This window comes from Heloderma suspectum, chromosome 2, assembly GCF_057233095.1.
Source record: "Heloderma suspectum isolate Gila_16-S chromosome 2, 16-S_ref, whole genome shotgun sequence".
NCBI lineage: Eukaryota > Metazoa > Chordata > Lepidosauria > Squamata > Helodermatidae > Heloderma > Heloderma suspectum.
Window position 1 is genome coordinate 304,755,572 of NC_139459.1, and position 21,759 is coordinate 304,777,330.

Below are 21,759 nucleotides of genomic sequence, written 5' to 3' on the forward strand. Positions count from 1 at the left end.
CTCTCTTCATCTCCCCCCACCCCCTTTCTTTTGTATAGACACTGAACTGTGTGAACCCTGAGAATGAAAATGCTCCTGAGATCCCGGTCAAGGTCTTGAACTGTGATACCATCACACAAGTAAAGGAAAAGCTTCTGGATGCTGTATACAAAGGAGTACCATACTCACAGAGACCCAAAGCAGGAGACATGGATCTGGGTGAGCTTCAGAGACACCATTGTTTCCTGTGTGGTCAGTGCAGAATAAAGGGTGGATTCATACAACCAGATCATATAATATTTGTACTTGCAAAAGAGGTAGCTGTGTTAGTTTGCTGAAGCAAAAGCAATAAAGTTCTGTGTTAAAGAACTCTGTTAGTCTTTAAGGTGCCACAAGACCCTTCGTTATTTGTCACTTGATATGAACTTCTACACCTGCTGATATGTTCTTACCTGCCTGTTAAATAGACTATTTCCAAAATGTCTAGCAGCTGTTGGTAGTTTCAGACTACTAAGTGATAGTTGTAGTCATCTCAGTGGTGAAAAATATAGTTGTGTGAATCCCCTCTTGTGTTAGGTGGAAGTGGCAAATGATCAGGGGCCCTAAATCAGCATGTGGTTGACCAGAGGAGCATTTGAGTGGGGAGAGATGAGCTGTGCCCACATTATTTTTCCTTTGGCCTGGAGTAGAGAGGCATATGACCCAACAACTTCATCCTTCTGTTAGTGCAGGGGTGCAGGACCTCAGGTCTGGGGGCCAAATCAGGCCCTCAAGCAGTTCCAGTCTGGCCCTCTGGGGTTCCCCAGAAAGCCCTGCCCCCTTCCTCTGGCCCTGCCCCCTTTCCCACCACCACTGCTAGTTTGGTGTTTCCCCAGCTTTTGTGCAGTTTTGTCCCATTCTAAAAGGTTTAAATGCCTCTCCTTAGTTTTACTTATGGACAGTAAGAGTTTGAATCTAAAATATGCTCGTATTTTTGGTATCTTGAACCTGCCCCTTTCGCCTTCGGCCCCACCCACCACTGGAATGCAGCCCCATAGAGCTTCTCCTAAATGGAATTCAGCCTTTGGGATGAAAAAAGTTCTGCACCCCTGTGCTAGTGGATTGTTGGTTGCAAACTCATACTGTAGTTCCAGATGTGAATTGCATAGTATAGGCCAAATGTGGACAGAATTGTGTTATTCTAAGGGCCGTTCAAGGATAAAACTATACATAATGGTTGTTGTCCCATTAAATACACTAAAGCTGGATCCCTTATACCTAATCAGATTCACCCACTTCTCCTGTATCAGCCCTGAAAGTGTGGCCCTCCAGATGTTACTGGACTGCAACTCCCATCAGTCCTAGCCAGCATAGGCAATGGTGGATTATGAAAATTATAGTCCAACAACATCTGGAGGGCCACACGTTCCCCGTCCTATGCGATGGCATTCTCCAAGGAGATGGAAAAGGCATTTACCAGAAATAACTGTAGGAGGATCAGTTTCAGTCAACAAACTAAAATCTAGTTTCAGGTGGCTCAAACAAGGAACCTAACACACTCTGTAACAGATTTATCAGGCAACTTGTCCAGAGGGAAAATTCTTCTGTGACCTCAGTTATGACTCCGACTGCAAGTGACAGCAGCAGACCTGTTTAGACCTGGGTCCAATAGCAAAAGGTGTGTGCAGTTGGGCAGGGAGAAAAGTCCCCTTTCTGCAATTTACCTCCCCCAGCCTCTGCACCACTCTCACTTTTACCTCAGCTGGGTTCTGATACATAAAACTGACTAATGGGAGAGGTTCTGGGAGACAAGTAATAGTCAGGAGATGATTAAGCTCCTACACCTGGCAAGCCTTTTATTCTAAAAAAAAATCAAGCCTCCATAAGCCCACATGCATTAGATTTGATTGGGGCAGACTGCCATTTAAGCCAGGGGTGGGCAACTTCAGGAGTCCAGGGGTCATTTACTCCCGCGTGGACTTCCTGTGCCCCCCCCCAGCTGCTGAAAAGGGGGAAAGGGTTAAAAAAATTAAAAATAAAAATGAAATGGCATCCATAGCTGCTATAGAGCACCCAAATGATCAAAATTAGCTTGTTTGCAAGCTAATTTTTACCCTTTGAGGATTCCGTAGCAGCTACAGATGCCATTTTGTTTGCAGTTGTAAAAAAGTATTTGGGGGGATACCCCCAAATTTCAGCAAGTGGCATGGGGGGGCTGCGGAGGCCACATGCAAGCCATGGGCTGCACATTGCCCACCCCTGGTTTAAACTAGCGAGTATGCTGAAAGATAGATGCCCATTGGTATGGAAGCAAAGGTCAACCTTCAGTCTCCCTCAGGAGAAAATGTTCGTGTGGACCGACCAGTTGTAGTTCAACACTGAACACATCATTGTGGAACATAGGAGGGTCGTATATTTAGTCTTTAAGTTCTACATGTTGTAAAGACCCCATGTATTGCATCTTGAGAGACAAGGAGAGCTGTAACCTCTTATTAAAGTTTTATGTGAATTACCTGAAGAGAGTATTGAATCTAAAGTTCAGGAGAAAACCCTTCATGGTCCCATTGACGGAGACAATGGTGCTTCTTGTTGTTGTTGTTCAGTTGTTAAGCCGTGTCTGATTCTTCGTGACCCCATGGACTATAGCATGCCAGGCCTTCCTGTCCTCCACTCTCTCCCAGAGTGTGCTCAGGTTCATATTCATTGCATCGCTGATGCTATCTAGCCATCTCATCCTCTGCTGTCCCCTTCTCCTTTTGCCTTCATTCTTTCCCAGCATCAGGGTCTTTTCCAGGGAGTTTTCTTTTCGCATTAGGTGGCCAAAATATTTGAGCTTCAGCTTCAGTATCTGTCCTTCCAATGAGCAGTCAAGGTTGATTTCCTTTAGGATTGACTGATTTGACCTCCTTGCAGTCCAGGGGACTCGTAAGAGTCTTAAATGGGAGGCTCGCAAGAAGTAAAAATAGACTGCAGGTGGGTGAGCTTGAGGATATTTCTGGTGCTTTGAGATTCACCAAAGTGAGCCGAGCAAATGAACAGTGCTGCCCAAGAACGATGTCCCATTTTTTCAAATGGAACATAGAAATGAGAAGATGGGTCAATGATGCTACATCCAAAAGTAGGGCTGATTCTTCCAGCATGGTTGCTGTTAGGCACAGCAGGTTGCAAGGTGCTTAAGGGTTGGAAGTAGAGTGTGGCTTTTCAAAATGGTGTGTGCCACACCTCATTCACATGCTCTCCATGCCTTTCATTCTGTGATATGTCCAAAGTGAGCACGCTCCCCAGTGACCCCATGCCCTTCTCTTCCATTGGTGCAGAGTGGCGGCAGGGCAGGATGGCTCGGATAATACTTCAAGATGAAGATGTAACCACAAAGATCGACAATGACTGGAAAAGGCTCAACACTCTAGCCCATTACCAGGTGTGGTTGTCCACTGGGTTTAGCCATAGAGGTATGGCCGAAGAAAGCAGGCGTCTTAGTGTAAGGTTCACTCAGCTTAGATGCTTCATAAGTAGAGAGATGGGCATTGCTGACAGTCCTTGCCATTGATGTTCCTATTGCTGTGGACCAGGCCTGAGGGGAGGCAGTAGACCAGGCTGCATTGAGGCTAAATAAATTCAAATTTGTGCCAGAGTCTGACAGCTCAAGTTATACATCTTGAAAACTTTGGCTTTTGTTTAAAATAAAAAGAAAGCTTCTAGACCTCAAGATTGAGGGAAGAAGCATGTAAAAGTAAGCTGTCTGGTGAATCCTAAGCAATCTGACCACAAGTGGACAAGGAACAGGCGTCAGTGCCCTCTTCCTCTCTCAAAGCTACTTCCTTGATATATAATTTGGACTGGAAGGGGGAGAAGGGACCCCATAAGGAACGTTTGAGGGTGGGGCTGTAGCTCAGTGGTAAATGGGCAATAGCAGTAGGAACATGAAAGTCTCATATTCATCCCAGGCATCTCCAGTTAGGGCTGGAAAAACTCCTGCCTGAAACTTTGGAGAGCTGCTGCCAGTCAAACATCTACACTACTGGACTAGATGGACCAGTGGTCTGGCTCAATATAAGGCAGCTTCCTGTGTTTCTATGTTCCTGTTTGCTCCTACTGCTTTGTTTCATACCTGTCCTAGGCAGATGGTCTGACAAGATGGGTTGTGACCTCCTGCGATGATGGCAGGCAGCTCAAGAGGTTTGATTAACAGCTTGGTCTTTAAGGAGAGGAGCCACTTCTAACCAGCCCAAGTTGTCTATAACAAACTTAAGAACTTGGAGCCATTCTTGCCTCGAATAGTGTGAGAAATCCATTATACGCTCTGGATGCATACTGGAGTTTGCTTAATGTAGATTAATGCTCTATTAACATACTTTAATTACTCTTCTGTAAGTCATAAGCGGGGCAATTGCGGGTTTCTCCTACACTTTCAGTGGAAGCTGATGGATTGGTGTGATTCAAAATGGTATTAGTTTTGTCAATATGGAACCAGGGGGAGATGATTACTATGGAACAATCTGCAGTGAAAGGATGTGGTCTCAGGTATGCACCCTGATACCTTTTGGGGGGGCCCTTTTTGATTTCTAAGGGGGAGGCTCAGACTTTCAGAAGGGGTCCAACTCATAAGGAGATGAGTTGTGGGCCAGTGGGGTCCAGCTGCTGCTTGCCTTCCTGCTGCTGACAGCGGGGCACAATAAAGCAGCCACATGTCACATTCAGCATTGCTGGGGCAGGGAGAATTGTGATCAGCGCTTCAGTCTGTCTGCTTCAGTCTCACCTGGCCCAGCATGCTTAAAGAACTGCAGGGGAGTGGGGCGGGGGGAGAGGATTTCCCCCAGGTGGTGCAGTTATCAGGGCAATGCCTACCTATGCTTTTAAATGCAAGGAAGAGGTATAAAAAAGAATATTTCTTTCAATATAGAAAATGAGAATTTCCCTCACAGCAGGCTGGGCTGAGCATAGTAGAGCCACATCTTGCTGTGTGCAGAATACCTATCTGAAAATAAGTACTTGAGTGAGAAGGGGTTAGCCATTTAGACCCTCAATTTGTTCTTTTCCTCTCTGCAAAAAGAAAAATGGGGGAGTTAGACAAGGGGCCCTCTTCTTGGTAAGGTCTGGGAGAATCTGCATGCCAACCTTGCATTGTGTTTTACCAAGAAAATGGCTCAGGATTGTGACAACCCCAAATAAATCTAGCAGTCATTCTGGACTGAACCAGAAAGCTTTAAAACAACAACAATGAAGAACAAATAAATTACTGTTGGGCTGGACTTTGAGGGAGATAAAACTCCAACCAAATCAGGGTTTAATTGGGCTGAATAGGCCTGAGGCATGGGAATGGCTCTTTCCTCATGGAGAAGAATGGGCATATTGACTTGAGACATTAATCAGGCCTCCTGGGCTTACGTTTTCAACCTGTGGTCCTTCTTGTCAGGCTTTCTGGAGGGCTCTGGGAACCCACTGAACAGGCAATTAAAATTATGATTTCAGCTTGTGTTAGTTTGGGGATCAGTGCTGCTGGGATGAAAGGTGCAGGGGTTGCAGAACTGAAAAGTTTGTTCAGTCTTAATGTTGGCAATATTCCCTGTAGGTGACAGATGGTTCCTCTGTGGCACTGGTGCCCAAACAGAACTCAGCCTACAACATTTCCAACTCCTCCACCTTCACCAAGTCACTCAGCAGATACGGTGAGTAAGTGAGATAACATCCTTGCCTGCTCGCTGTCTGGAATTCATGAACAGTTTGGGGATTAAGAAACAGAGCCCTCTGAAGTAAGCAAAGGCAGACCAGAAAAGATGCCACATTGCAGCCTATGTGCCTTTTTGCATCAAACCCGTTCAAATGTCTCTGGCATCAGTCTTGCATCAGAAAGTCACCCAAGCCCATCTCACGGTTGCTTATTGCAGTCCTACCAGCTGTGCCACTTTAGGAATTATATTCCTGATTCGCTGTCCTTCCTGTACCTGATAACTTGCTTTATCCTGTTTAGTTATATCTGCAACGTGTGTATTTTTTCATTGAGGTCTCCTAGTTGAAGTTCCTGGCAAGAGTAAAGTTCTTTGCTAGTTGATGAAGATAAGTATGATATTTATTGTAGGACAGTAGCTGTAAATCTCTTTAGATTACTACTTTGCTGGGAAAATTTAAGCATTTATGTAAGAATTATTTTAAGATCTTGTTTCTTAACATATTTTGTTAGAAATTAGATAAAAAATAAAGTTTTTTTTTTAAAACAAGTGATCTTGTTATCATGGCTTTGCTTTAAACATGGTCCAGGGATTGCCAGGTTTTGCAGGCATTGGAAATGTCTAGCCTGGGGAAGAAGTCTAAATATATTTTGTTTGAAAAAGGAGTTCCCTTTCCGTGTCCCCTTTAAAAGCAAAAAGCAGCCAGTGAAAGCAAACCAAGAATGCAGAGCAGAGAAAGATTTGTGTGTGTGACTGAAAGACTTGATACAAATGGCACACCAGGTTGAAGCCATTTATAGGCATGCACATGGTATTTGGAAGAGCATGGCAGGCTTGACTCATGCTGTCCTGACTGTGGGCATACCTAGTCCCTTCCTATAATGTCAGGTGCACCTTAGCTATTTAGGGTTGGAGTGAACCCTGCCCAGGGTGTGAGCCGGCCTTAGACTCTCGCTCACAGTTCATCAGGCCTGTAGATGCCTTGGCAGCAAAAGGTCCAGTGATCCCCTTGCTATATGGAGCCGCCCAGTTTATAAAATGTTGTTGACAGATTCCAAAGGGTAGCCCAACACATACCAGATAGTGGTATGACAGGCCATGCCACAAGCTAAATGAGGTGGAGGGAGGACAGCTGAGGCTGAGAGTCAGCAAAGGAGGGAGAGGCGGTTCCCATTGCATGTGGTTTCCTCACAGAGAGTATGCTCCGGACAGCCAGCAGCCCTGACAGTCTCCGTTCCCGGACCCCTATGATCACTCCAGACCTGGAGAGTGGCACCAAGCTGTGGCACCTGGTGAAGAATCATGACCACATGGATCAGCGAGAAGGTGATCGTGGCAGCAAGATGGTCTCAGAAATCTACTTGACCCGCCTGCTTGCTACCAAGGTAAATCAGAATGGAAAGGAGGAGGGCTTCCTAGCGACACTCTAAGGTTTGAGTAGGAGTACAGATTGCCAAGTCCTGTAGAATTAGGGGGATTTTCCATCAAGACATGTGATCAACCTTCTGTCGTGTCCTCTCTTGCTTTTATAAAATCAGCAGGGAGTATACAGAAACAGCATCTTATTCCCCGTTGTGATGTTCTCTGACCTTCAATCAGCTTGACACCCCTCCCCTCATGTCATAGTTTTAGATAACAATAAAAAGAAGATAACTCTGGAGCCACACATTCCTGGGCCTGTTCAGACCTTTTATGGCAAGGCTGGGGCACCTGCGGCCTTCCAGATGATGTTGGACTACAGTTCCCATCATCCTTGACCCCTGAAATAAGCTGGCTGGGCCTGATGGGAGTTGGAGTCCAACAACATCTGGAGAGCAACAGGTTCCCCTTCCCTGTTTTATGGAAACCAGCTATTCCATAAAAATGCTCAGTTCAGAACATCTTCCCAGCTCTTTGGTAATCCTATTCAACCCAGTCAGCGCCACCACACCCCTGCCAAGGTGTGCTGCTCCAAGGAACAGCTTGTGTTGCTTGGTGGTTGAGCTGGCCCTGGTGATAGCATGGTCCCAGGGCCTTCTGACTCTCCAGATATACTGAGCGGCCTGACTCCTTTCCTTCAATCTCTTCACCTACCGACTAAGCACTTCTGGCCCCAGTTACATCTAGAGATGTAAAATTTCCAGAAATTTTGAGGCTGTGGGAAAAAACCAGGGTTTTTTTTCCACGGGGTTTCAGAAAAGAAACAAAAGTTTTGGGAAAAATAAGCAGTACTTATTTTTTTAGTGCTCTTTACAGATCAAACGTCACTTTGTTGCTTTAAGAGAGCCTTCCCCAACCTGGTGCCCTTCAGATATTCTGGACTTCAGCTCCCATCAGCCTTAGGCAGCATGGCCAATGGTCAGGAATGCTGGGCACTGTAGTCCAAAACATCCAGAGGGCACCAGGTTGGGTAGGGCTGCTTTAGGAACATAAAGCAGCCTTCTGTTCCTAAAGTTATTTTATGTATAACTGAGTTTGCTCATAAAATTACCCTTATATATTTAAACTTTTAAAAGTAAACTCAGTTAGTAAATTTGTAATTATTGTCTGAATAGATTAGAACTACATCAAATGACCGCTACGGCATCAGAAACACAGGACTCTATAGGACAAAACCGAAACGGTCAAGAATGCACATTTACTGTCAAGAATGCGTAATGGTGTCACTACTCACATGTTGGGAAACTGAGCATAAATGTCTATCAGTAAAATATACCTTAGATCAATAATTGTAATAAGTAATGAAAGAAATAACTATGCTGGGAATCTTACAGAAAGTATTAAAAATATTTTTCCCCATGGCTTCATTATTGCCAGAGATTTTACATCTCTAGTCTTTCTATAAATTGTTCTTATTACATAGTTTTTAGAAATCATTGCGAACGGGGGAGAGTAAAGGCTGGATATATAAATACTTTGTCTTAAATTCTATAAGAAAATATTTCAGAATCCAAAGCTGTTCAGTTTTTTTAATTTTTCAGAAAAAAGCAAAAAAGATCCTCAGGGAAAAAAATGGAAAAAAATGTTTTTTTCCCTGAATTTTTCTGTTTTTTTCCAGGCCTTCACATCTCTAGTTACATCTGGCCCAAAAAATAGCTGCAGAGACTGGTTTTGCATCTTAGCTGTTGATGAAGCAAAACTGAATCCCAGCCTCCGGTTGCTGCAATCACTGATTTCCCCTGTGCTCATTGTTCATACACTTGATAGACGCCCTCATTTTACCAGTACTCTGCATCAGCAAAAGCTGAGGCAAGGGAGCCTTAAAAGTCCAGTGGCTTAGGACACAAATACTGAGCTACTCCCATTGTGTAATTGCTGCACAAGTACCTGTTGTAAATCAAATGGTCAATAATATACGATTTATATAACAGCAAACAAAAATAGCATTGTCAAAATACCAAAGCCTGAAAAATCCCACAGTAATTGCAGGAGATGGCATGCAAGTGGCACAGCTGAATCGCTCACCTACTTTACATCCAAACCAAATAATAAATTGCAGTAATTTGCCAGAGCTATTAATTCTCTCACTGGAGGTTGGCTGCTGTGTTGTTGTTGTTGCTTAATTCAGTACAATTTTAGCACAAACCTGGGATATTCAGACAAGCAGCGCTTACTTGGATTTGGTTTCCTTTGGAAAAGAAGGCTTATTGGTGTTTTGTAATATCTTTGTTGATTCACAAATACACAGGTTGAGCATAGGTGGAGGCACAGCTTAAATACTCCACCAGACAGCCATAGTCTACTGCTCCAACATCAGATCTCTAGGGAGGCAGTCAGATCTCTAGGGAGGCAGTCAGCGCCCCAAGATGCTCACAGAGCCTAAATTCAGCTCTCTGTATCTCTTTCTCTTGCACTCAAACTGTCGTCTGTCTTCCGCACACACACCTGGTTTTCCTCATCCTTAGCTGATTCCTCCCTAACAAAAGGAAAGTGCTTGGCACTTATTAGGAATATTAAGGCAGTCTCCAACTCCATTAACCCTCTCCTGTTCAATCCCCACCCACCCATCAGTCTTACACCAGGATTCTAGCTTCATCTTTTTAATGCATTTCATACTTCAGTAGCCATTTTCTATATGGGATGACAAATGACAGCACTATGTGTTTATCTTTCCTAGCAAGAATTCACACCCTTCAGCAAGCCAAGCATGGAATTCAACTGAAAAAGAATGATCTTGTGGTTTAACACAAACACTGAGCTAGACATCTCAAAGGATTAGGATTATTCTCTTGTCTTCTTTCCAGGCCTGTAAAATTATAATACTTCACCCTTACAGAAGACTATTAAATTGAAGATTTGTGTATGGCTGACATGGCACATGAACCAGCTTAAATGGATGGATGCAAGGACAGGTCCAGTTTTATCAGCCCAAATTCTGATGTGCCCATGACAAAAAGATTGCACTCCATGACTCTCTGCTACTGATTAATCTACTTTATGGTTCTTTGTTGTGGTGTCCTGAATTACAAATGAAACATACATGCTAGAGTGTTTGATTTTTTGTGGTCCAATGTATGAATCAGCCTTCCATGGTACTTCAGTCTTACGCAGTAGTTCTGGATGGGACTTGGAAAGCCCATGTAGGGCACCTTGAGTTCTGTGATGAGATATAAATGTATTAATAAAATAAGTCTAATAGCAGGTGTCTTGTCCAGTAGTGGAAGGGTGATAAGACCTCTTCACAAGACAGCCTTAATTGTCCTGCGTAATCTAACAAAGGCCCGTATGGTCCTATTGTTTCCACTGGTGACACTTCTGTTCCTTTTTTCAGAGCATAAACTTCGGGCTTGTAATATCAGTGAGATCTTTAACCCTTTTAAGCTGACAATGCCTTCATTCCTATGCTGCTGTTCCATTCATATGCATGATGTATTAAGTAGTGCTGAGCAAATGTTCTGCCTTTTTGTGTGTCTAGGGGACCTTGCAGAAGTTTGTTGATGACTTGTTTGAGACCATCTTCAGCACGGCCCACCGAGGGAGTGCCTTGCCTCTGGCCATCAAGTACATGTTTGACTTCTTAGATGAACAAGCTGATAAGCACCAGATCAATGACTACGATGTCAGGCACACATGGAAGAGTAACTGGTAAGAGGGAGCTGTAGCTCAGTGGTAGAGCAGATGCTTTGCAATCAGAAGGTTCCAGGTTCAATCCCTGGCGTCACCAGGTAGAATTAGGTAAGACTCCTGTCTGAAATCCTGGAGAGCTGCTACCAGTCAGCGTAGACAGTGTCGAGCTAGATGGATCAGTGGTCTGGCTTCCTGTGTAATCTGTGGCTGGGCGAAAACTGGGGCACAACTATTAGTAAGTTGTTACTGTCAGGGAGATGTCAACTTTATTCCAAGTAATGGATGGCTTCAGAAACCTTCCCACAGGAAATCTGGGTTTGCACCACCCTTCTTCAGAAAATGAATCAAATGGTAAAAATTGCCTCAACCGGATGGGAAACTGAAGTGCCTAAATATACTCATGCTTCATTGTTTCCAAGGGTAGGTGAAGCCTCATATATATATTTATTATGTAAGGCATTTCTACAGACCCATCACAGCCAAACAGTCAGGTTTTCTGTGCTTTAATCCTATGCTGGTATTTTCAAGGTAGTGCCCCCCCCCCCCCAATTGAGCATAGGCTTCCTAAACTACAGAATGTAATTGTATATAACCAGTTCTAATTGTGATGGTGAAGTTTGCTCCAGCCTGTATTTTAGAACTTGGTAGGAAAATTATCCTCATTGAGATGCCATTTTGAATTGCCTTGAAGAGCCAGACTCAGTCTTGCTATCTGTGTGTACTAAAGCCTAGGGGATTTGTGTCCTCAGAGTGTAGCGTGATAGGGTAAGCCCTGTGCTTCGTGTCAGACCTCGTGTCTCCCCTCTGTGCTCTCCCCTTCCGCTGCCTTGCCGATTTCATCTCTCAGGTCCTTTCACCGTTGCTGGGGATAAGAAAATACATTCTCATCTCTGGCATTTGTTAAATGACAGCCAAATTGCTTTTGTATAGTTCAGTAACTGTCAGTAATTAGCAGGGCAGAAAAAAACATTTTTAAATGGAAATACGAGAGCATGGAAACCCCTGGAACTGATTTATCACTCTGCTTTCTATATTAAAAGAAGAAGTGCCACTGGAAGGGGAAAGCAGCAGTTGGGGAAGAATCCCAATGATGCCGGGATTGCAGTCGCACAGAGCCTGGGGAGGCCGGCTCCTGCATACTAATGCCCAGGCTTATTTCAGGATGCTAATTCAGTGCGTAGAGATAATTTCATGAGATCATTCTCTGAAATTAAAATACGTGTGCATGTCCAGCACCCGTGTTATAAGGATCATGGGGAGCGAAGCATTTGGTGTTTCAGACAAATGTATTAATGGGAACCAAGGCCTAGTTTTCACTGCGATGGCAAACCTCTGTTTGAACTATGCCACTTCAGACTATAGGTGCTGACACAGGTGATACAAGTCTCCTCCATACACACAGAAACCTAGATGTCAGGGAGAAAAGTTATAGCCTCCCTGACATTTCTATATGTAGGATTCCCTATGCTAGATTTCTATACTTAGGAATCTTTGCTAGTGAGAACTAGACCCAGGGAAAGTAAGGAACTGGGGAGAGGGAGTATTCCCAGGAAGCATTTGTGCTGGGGCAGAGTTCTGAAACTTAGTTACGGTGACACACTGTGGGCTGAACAGTTTCTGGTTCCCCAGCACTTTCATTTTCACCAGCAGTTATGAATTCCAGGGAGAAGGAAAGTATTGAGGTCTCACAACTGATCATGCTTATGTGAAAGAGGAAATGAGTGTCCTATGGAAAATGCACACCCACCTATACTGCATGGATTTTGAAGGGCTCTCTGCCAGTTGGCTTAGTCAAGAGAAACCCGAATTCTAGGTAGGAACGGGTCAGGGAGGAGTTTGCCCTTCCTTTAGCAATGGTTCCAGTTCCTTAGAAAGGTTACAGTTATAGAATCATGGGCTCTAGATTCAGAATGGGCAACTTGTTGCCCTCCAGATGTTTTAGCCTACAACTCCTATCAGCCCTAGCCAGCATAGCCAATGTTGAAAGATGATGGGAGTTGAAGGGCAAAACATTTGGAGGGCCACAAATTGGCACCCTTGTTCTAGAGGGCTGATAGTGGGATTTATGAACATGCTAGTTTTGTTTGGTAAATGTCAGAAACTTGGTGGATGCTGACATTTTACCAGTAATTCTTAAGATTTTAGAAGAACAGTAGGTAATGACAGAAAATGCTGACACATACTGGTAAATCCCAAGGCAAACTTCAGTGGCTTTGGTAAATGTCCTCATCCTCATTTCTATCATATGCCACAAAAGGATGCCATTTGCTGTGGCCTGGTTGCGGGTATTTGACACAAGTCTCCATGACTTAAACATTGTTTGTATTCGCTACCGTGCCTTTAATAAATGATTCAGTTTAATTGTATAAGGAGAGAAATATCAAGCTGCTTACTGATATTTCACTCTGCCCTGAGATGGAAGTGACAGGACAGAAAAGCTGTTAAACCATGTTACAAGTTATTATCTTATATGGAGGTTTGGAGAGAATATCTGGCCCATTTTCTGGGATTCTGACCAGCGAAAGGTTATTGTCAGGGGCCCTGTCAGCAGCTACTAGGAATATGTTTCCCCAGCCTGACTTTCTCCTTCCTTTTCCTCTGCAGTCTACCTCTGCGCTTTTGGGTGAATGTGATTAAGAACCCCCAGTTTGTGTTTGACATCCACAAGAACAGTATTACTGATGCCTGCCTATCAGTGGTGGCTCAGACATTCATGGATTCCTGCTCAACGTCTGAGCACAAGCTAGGGAAAGACTCTCCCTCCAATAAACTACTGTACGCCAAGGACATCCCCAACTATAAGAGCTGGGTAGAAAGGTGAGTGACTTCTGCCACGGAGAGGCAGGCTTGCATGACGGAGCTGTATGTGGTGTGGCTTTTCTGCTATATGCTCTGAATTGCTGGAGAGCTTGGTACAGATCGTCACCTGTCAATGAATGAGCCTTCCAGGATTGGGAGATGAAGAAATATTTCTAGACCGTTGCAAATTATGGTTGTTTGGTTGGTTTTTCAAAGAAAGTACAATTGCTCTCAGTCCCTGCCCCACGCCTCCCATGAATAATAAATAGAGCATGTGTGAGAGGGATGGTCAAATCATGGAGGTAGCCATTTATAGTGAGTTGGATCCAGCATAAGTGTCCTGCATATGGAAGCAGGAGGCTTTTGATCCAGTTGAGCTTTTCTGGTTGAGCTAAATGGGGGACGCAATCTTCACCTATTCCATTTCCCCCCTGCAATCCTCCCATGTCCCCTGAAAATCTTATCACAGAGGGTTTGGGGTCTCTCTGGAACAGAGGGGGAGGTGGTGCTGGGGGCTGCAGAAGGAGGGAGGAATTGGCGAAAACCACTCTCCTCCCCTCCACCCCCTTTCCACCAGAGAGAATGTTCTCAGCAGAACTCCACTCAGGAATGTTCTCACCAGCAGGATAAAACTCTGGATCCAATGAAAAGAAGAGAGTAGCAGAAAAAAATATCTCGCCAGAAGAACTTGCAGCCTGAATTAGAAAAACGTGAAAACTGTGCAAGCATGTTGTGTTGGGTGAGATGAAGACAGGTTTTGCCCTTCAGAGATGTTACCAAGGCTGTTTGGGTTGACTTTCTTTTAATCATGTTTGTCTTGTTAATTATTTTTTTAAAATGTATTATTACTAAAAATGGTTTGCACAGTGGAAAGAGCGGCACTCGCTGGAGCTAACGCCCCTGTGAAAGATCTGTCTGTTGCTACCATCACCACCATATTGATGTATCAGGCAAACCCACAAAGTTTTTCCACTCCAGCTGACAAAGAGGGATAATTTGACAGAGGAACACTGTGAAAAAGGAAAGGAACTCTTTGTTCTTCCACCAGGCTGTTTGCAGCCCAAGCTATGAGAAATTGTTTTCTTGAGCTCATAGGCCCCCATGAAAAATGTGTAAGAAATTAGTGGGACACCGTTAAATAGTTTGGCTCAAAGAATAATCTTTCTCTTTTCCTTTTTTTCTGGATGCTTTGCATAGGCTTTGGAAAGGGAGCTAAGGCAGAAGCTTAATTTCCCTAGACCTGCCATACCTTACCGAATGTCTGAGTTGTTAGGCTTGGGGGTGCAGTGGGGGGAGGGGAGGCACAATTCGTTTATAGGTTTCCTGGGGAGCTGAGAAGTGTGCTGTCTTGATCTTCCTGCCCCAGTCATGAAATGGACAGACGTTTCAGCCCATGAAAGATGAAAATGAAGCCTCCAGGTAGTGTTCATGCAGTCTGACATCCTCAGCAGTAGCAGGCATATTCTGATGCCCACCATAGTCAGAAGTCCTCTGCTGGAAGCTGTGTACTACATCCCCCCTTTGAGAAGATGAGATGGAATTCTTCTCTCTGGTGTCTGCAGACACCTGCCTCCTCCACATTTCAAGCACATCTGAGGCCTCGGGTGGGAATTGTCCTGTGTAACCCTCTCAGCATTATCCCTCAGCAGAAATTATGTCTACAGGAAGGGGGAAGGGCTTGGTATTCGAGGGTGCTATGTTGCCTCCTGCTCCCACCCACATGGCTGGCTCAGTATTGCTCTACCTTCATGCGATGTGAGAGATGAGGAGGAGGGTGGCATCTTCCATTATTGCTGTGCCATGGCTTTAATTCAAACCGTGTGAATGCAGCCTCTTTCTGATTGTGAGAGATAAAGGGTTAAAGGGCATTCAAGATTATTTCAGTGAGAGGCCCTGCTCATCCATTCTAATAGGTGACAGACACATGGCCAGAACCTTCTGACTAATATTGTGTGGCGGGGTAGGTCCGTGGGTGCTCCTTTCCTTCTCATGCCACTATTGCAAGATGAGAGCAGCTGGGGCAAGGCCATTACTTACGCCCTCTTGGTCTCCCAGCTGCCTTTTCAGTTGCCAGTCTAGATGTCAGCATTAGGAGCCTCTTTGCAGTGCAGACTTTTACATATTGCAGCATCTCATGTCTGTCTGCTTTTGTAGTGGTTGGTGCTATTTGCCTAGCGAGCTATTTTTGACATTGGCTGAAGGTTGCACTTTATACTGGCATTTTATAGCTAGCATTTCCCTCAGGATCTATCCCACAAGGCCACCCAACATAGGAGGCTTTAAAAATCTGAAACTTCGGATATTTACTTTCTGGGAGCTAATGTAGTTGTTAGTATAAATAGTTATAAAAGGCTTTATCAGTGCTAAATGTATTATTACTGTTGTTATCATGGAAGAGCTGTACAATAAATACACAACTTCTGGAACCCCCCCCCCTTCAGCTGAGAGGAGTCCTGCTCCATAGAGCCCACCTCAGAGGAATGCCCATTGCAGACCTGCTGTTCAACTCATGCCTCCGTCAACAGAGCCTAGCCCAGGACTGGGAATGTGTGGCCATCCGGAGATTGTTGGACTGCAACTCCCATCAGCCATAGTCAGCATTGCCAGTGGTGAGGCATGGTGGGAGCCGTAGTTCAACAACCTCTGGAAGGCCACATGTTCCCCACTCCTGGCATAGCCCAACACAAAGTTTTGAAGAAGCCCAGCGCCCTCCGCAGTAACTACTTTGGTTCCAACGGTAGTGCAAGAACTTCTTTGAAAAATACTCCTCACTTGATTCCATATGCCTTTTGCCTCAACATTCATAAGGATGTATATCGAACTTAGAAGATTATATATTGTCCTTCCTCCATGGAACTTTTCCCCAGACATGCTTTTTTTAACTTCACAACAGTCTTGTGAAGTACATTAGGCTGAGAGAGACTGTCGTAAGATCAAGATTGCCCAGGGAGCTTCCGGACTGAGTAGGGAATCTCCCTGGTCCAAGTCCAGAGCTTAATATACCACAGTAGCTTTCAATTAGGGACCATTTCCATAATGCAGTTATGGTCACACCAGCGATGCCTCATCTGTGGACAGACCCATGTCTCTTTTCCAGCCACACCAGCCCCCACAGATACTATTCTAGAACAGAAACATCCTGCATCCTAGGTCTGCTGTTGATTCTCAGTATTGGTCCTGTGCCTTCGTCTGATGCTTGTAGGGTCTGTTAGTTCCTCTGGTCCCTCCAAATAGCCAGTTCACATGGTCCTAATACTTTCTGTTTCCATTACAAACTCAGCTGACCATCGTGTTCCCCTCAACTAGTTCACCAAACCCAAGCCTCTCATGATTGGAAAAAAATTACAAAGGTTTCTGTGATGAGTAACAATATTCTGTTTGCTGTGATTTTGTGACGGAAATCAGAAGGAAGGTCATTTGGCAGAGGAGTGGAAAACCATTGACTCTGAACTCATTCACATAATACCCTGTTGCTTCAGTGTAATAAATAGCTTTGTCACAATAAATCTAGAGGCCTGTTCGTTCTGTTTCCAGAAATGCCCAGCTTTGTCCTCAGAAAGAGCCTCTCTTTCCTCCCATTGAACATTTCTCTATTTTCAACAACATGATCTGTCTGTCCTGCTCCCTGCTGTAGATATTATGCAGATATTGCTAAAATGCCAGCAATCAGCGACCAAGACATGAGCGCCTACCTGGCGGAGCAGTCGCGGTTACACCTGAGCCAGTTCAACAGTATGAGTGCGCTGCACGAGATCTACTCGTATATCACCAAGTACAAGGATGAGGTAAGGGGCAGCGGGGCTTCTCAATACAGCTTTCTGGCAACTATTTACCCAAATCTCCCTTTTCTGTCTTCTGGTCAAAGAGATATATCTCATACGAAATGCAGGATGGGAACAGTTCTTGTTGGGTAGAGATGGAGGTTGTACGTTTGTTGCAAAGGAGGTGGTGGCTCCTGAAGTAACTTTCCACCACATTTTATGCTTATGCCTTACCCCCAGTGGTACCATAAAGAGCAAAAAAGGCCCAACTGTATATGTGGGGAAAGGAACAGCCTTTACTGTGCTACGAATGATCACCTAAAAATACTTAGGAATAAATGTCTTCTGTGCTGTTTAGAATAGATCTGCCACTGTCAGGCCAAATGTTTTTGGAAGGGATGCGTACGAAGTGGCAGGAAGAAATGTTGGGGGTGTGACTGGAATCTGGCATAGCAGTTGCAAGCTAGAGTCAACATTTCTCACTCCCCCCTAGAGAGCCACTACATCGTTCCTTGCCTTGGACACAGTAGCATAGTCAGATAAAGAGCACATGACAGTCAGACATTGCCCTAGAACACCTCCCATGCATAGATAGAAGCAACGGTGTTTTTTAACCTGTCAAAAGGAGTCCAATGGCTCCTTGATTTGATTATGTGTAAAAGCAACAGACACACAATCATGGATGCATGTTGAGCAGTTGCATGTTTACGGTCTGCTGATTGAAGGATCCTGCCGGCATCCACTTGCTAGCTATCATGGTGTTGTCTTTCATTTACTATTGGTGTTTGATGCAAACGTTGGCTTTTAGAACCTGTCTGGGGTTATTTCATAGTGAGAAAGTACCCTTTATCTTACAAGGGAGTTAGTCATCTCTGCAGACATTTGGCCCAATTATGCAATTCTTGTGATAACAGGAATAAGAGGAAACTTTTATAGGGGAGAATCGGGGGAGAGAGGTGTTGCATTCCTCCCATGGCTGCTGATTCTGCCCTGCAAGTCCATCCCCTCTCCCAAATTCTGGGCTCTCAAGATTTTGGAAGACTTAACAACTGGTGTGGGAGGCAAGAAAGACATTGGCGAAGGGTGGGGATGGAGGAAGGATAAATGACCTCTCTCCTGTCCACAGATTCTCCTCTGCTAAAGTTCCCCTAACCCCTGCATTAGTGTTACAAGGCGGGGACACTATGTTTCCTTTGTAATATTTACTTCTCTCTTCACATACTCCTGTTACATGCCCAGGATCCAGAAAGTTATTATATATTCATGCTTCCACCCTTCTTCCCCTGTCCTTCTTCCCTACGTTGCTGTCTGAACTGCTCAAAGTAAACAAACAGAAGCCAATCTTTTTAAACAAACAAAATACCTTTTTCTCTCTCCAAGTAAGAAATAATAATAAAACGAAATAGAAAAACATCACAACTAATGTCAGCAAATATATAACAGGTAAGTAAGAAAAAAGTGGACTAAATCACATAAGAGTACACATATCATTAAATAAATGAATTAAATAACAAATGAAAAGAAAGAAAATTCCTTGAAACATAATCCCTCCCCGCTGCCCTGTTGTCAGGGTTGTTTCTGAGCACAGGGAGTGGGATGGCAGTTCAGATTCTGAAGGAGAACCACCAGACATGGGGGAGGTGTTTTCCCAGGCTAGTCCAGACAGGACTGGGCTGGCTTCTCAGGTTACAAATGCCCAGCTGGCTGAGGATGAAGGTTCCTCTTCACACATCTCTGTGAGAGACAGCGAACAGCAGGAGATGGGGTTTGGAGAGTCTGATTTATTAGATGCCAGGTGCAGGCACAGAGCAAAGAGAGAGAAGGCCAGGGCAGAATTTAGACGGTCTACCCGACTGGCCTTGTGTGAGAAGCTGCACTCAGAAGCCTCATGAGAGAGAGGTTCCTCCCCCACCCTTAAGTTAGGCTAGTGAGACTGCCTTGCTCTTCAAACGGCGGGCAACTCTCTTAACTTCCTTTTGAATTCCCCTGAAGGCATTCCTTTGTAGACTGAGAGTCACTGAGAATTTGCATCTGTATGACCCTGTGAAGTAATGGATTAAAAGCTGTAGGCTGAATCCTCTCGTCTGTGTTTGTCTTTGCGTTGAAATAAAGTGGGGGCTAAAGGAATCCTGACACCTGTGCAATCAGATCGTGAATATAGAACACTCTGCAACTATAGAAGCATGAAGAATAGAAGGAAGCAGCCTCTATTTTAATGGTTTTGCTTTTCTCTGTGCTGGGTAATTCCAAAGGACCCATGCACTGGTGACCTCATATGTAATCCAGGGTTGGGGAGTGGAGAGTATTTGCAGTCACAAGAGAGTCACTTCAATCAGCTTGTTAAGTTTTAAGAGTGGTTAAAAACCCATCTGCCATAATTGGCACGAACTCCATAAAGTACTTTTAGAACACATTCTCCGCAATCCTTTATTAAAGCAATAAAATGTATCACTCTAATAAAAATATATGTAACAGGATCACATGGATTTTATTGCCCATCTGAAAAACAATGAGTGCTGGGGGAGGGGGATAGTGGCTTGCGTAAGGCAATAACAGGCCTTTGTACAAGACCTGGACAAAGATATAAATAGGTTTCTTTGAGAGCTGGTGAGGGAAGCTTCTCTCAGTGACCCAGCAGCTTACATTTCATAATTGGGAGGAGAGAGAGAGAGAGAGAGAGAGAACTCTCTTGCGGGCAGAGGCAAAGGTAGTATAAAGGGGTGGATCTAACAGATTACATAAAAGAATACATTAATTCATGATTGAATAGACAGGGCTCAAAGTTTAGGTCTTTAGAAAACTCTTGATGCTCAACCATGGATTTGGTGAATTGCTTTGGGCCAAGTTACAATGGTTCAGCTTACAGTCCTTTAGTAGAGCAGGATAAATTATCATATCCATTTGCCTGCCTGCCTTATAGAGAAACCATAAAGGTTTAGTTAATTAAGTAGTTATTATAAAGTGCTTTGCATATCAGAAATTGACCAACCATTATTTCTGAGTGACACCAGGTTAACATCACTGGTGGACAGCTGAATCAAATTTGCTAGTCAGCAAAAACTGAACATTTGTTTTTTTACATTCATTAATTAAATTTATATCCTGCCTTCCCACCCAAAACAGTGCTCAAGGTGGCTAGCAATAATAAAGTACAAATTAAAATAAAGTCTTGGTTAACATAACATTAAAAACAAATCAGTTAAGAATACAACAATAGAAGACCTACAGCAGAGCGGCTTCCATGCCAAGACATGGGTTTCATACACGTAATCCATACGTTGGGCTGGTTCGCATGATCAAAACTGAGTATTTAAATCGCGGTGCATGCCAAGGATGATTTCTATAATCATCGCCTGTGTGTGGCTTGGTATGTTGTCTGAACCCAGGTGGCATGGCTTATTGGAGGAGGAAACAACCCTCCAATAACCCATGGGCTTCTGTAGGGTTATTGAAGGGTTGTTTCCCCCTCCAGCATTCCTTGCTGCCCAGGTTTGGACAACATGACAAGTGATTATGGAAATCACATCCCACATGCACTGTTACTTAAATGCGTCTTACTTTGATCATGTGAACCGGGTCATTGGCTAGGTCTGTGGCAGCATGCATTTTGCAGAATGTACCTAGCACTTTCCACTGGCAGAGGCCCAGTGTTACTTTGAATGTGCAGCTCAACGATACAACTCAGCCTAGCAGAGTTCCTTCCAGGATAGGATCTTGTGTTGCTGACCGCACTCCCGTTTCCTACTGCTGTGTCCTCTGTCCCAGCCCCTCTTCCATTCCTATTCTAGAACCAATATTGATGATGAGCACTGCAAGTTTTCAGAGCAGCAGCATCAAAAACGAAAATAGCTGTAATGATAGCTAACCTCCGATAGGAGATGGCACCTTAAGAAGAAGCAAGTTTTACCAATCTTTCAGGTTGGTAGATGTACACTGTTCATCAATCTATATGAACATTATTAACACCCAAGGCTGTTCTCTGCATTGTGTTTTATGCCATAGGAATGAACCCACATGTCAATCTGTTGTTAACCAGGTATATTAACAAGGGTTAATTAATACATATTGCTTTCTCCATAAGAGATACAAGTACTCCAGGCTCTTCTCCTAGATTTTCTGCAAAGTAGTGTTGTTCTCAGAGAGCATTGTGTAATAACACAGTACTTTGAGATACAGGAGTGACATGCTGGATCCCTCCTCTGTTGTAAAAATACAATATAAATTTAGAAATAGGGATGTATGAGAAATTCGTTTTAGTTCATTTTTTAATCAGGATTTACCCGGTTTGCACCTTCCAGACTGAACTCTGACACAATCTGCGGTTGAAGTCCATATATTCCCAGGCTTGCCTTGTGATCCATTGATCCCAAGAAATTGCATTCAACAACATGCGTACACTTGAAAAATGTGCACAAATACGCTTAAATCAACGGGAGAAGGATGCATACTTTTCAGAGATGCGCACAATTGATGTGTACATTTGGGAAAATATGCGTGAAAATACACACAGATTTTCATGCGAAAAG

General features: G+C 44.0%; 1 protein-coding gene across 2 annotated transcripts in view; it reads left to right on the forward strand.

The window, feature by feature from the left end:
- Nucleotides 1-21,759, forward strand: part of PLXNA1 (plexin A1) — a 395,495-nt gene that overhangs the window by 365,038 nt on the left and 8,698 nt on the right. The window contains exons 25-31 of one of the 2 annotated variants that reach the window (XM_084840187.1): nt 39-198; nt 3,276-3,439; nt 5,531-5,627; nt 6,822-7,012; nt 10,522-10,691; nt 13,278-13,490; nt 17,107-17,257. In XM_084840187.1, coding sequence (XP_084696313.1) covers nt 39-198; nt 3,276-3,439; nt 5,531-5,627; nt 6,822-7,012; nt 10,522-10,691; nt 13,278-13,490; nt 17,107-17,257 — 1,146 coding nt within the window. The remainder of the gene's footprint in view (nt 1-38; nt 199-3,275; nt 3,440-5,530; nt 5,628-6,821; nt 7,013-10,521; nt 10,692-13,277; nt 13,491-17,106; nt 17,258-21,759) is intronic. The other variant, XM_084840188.1, reaches the window with a different exon arrangement.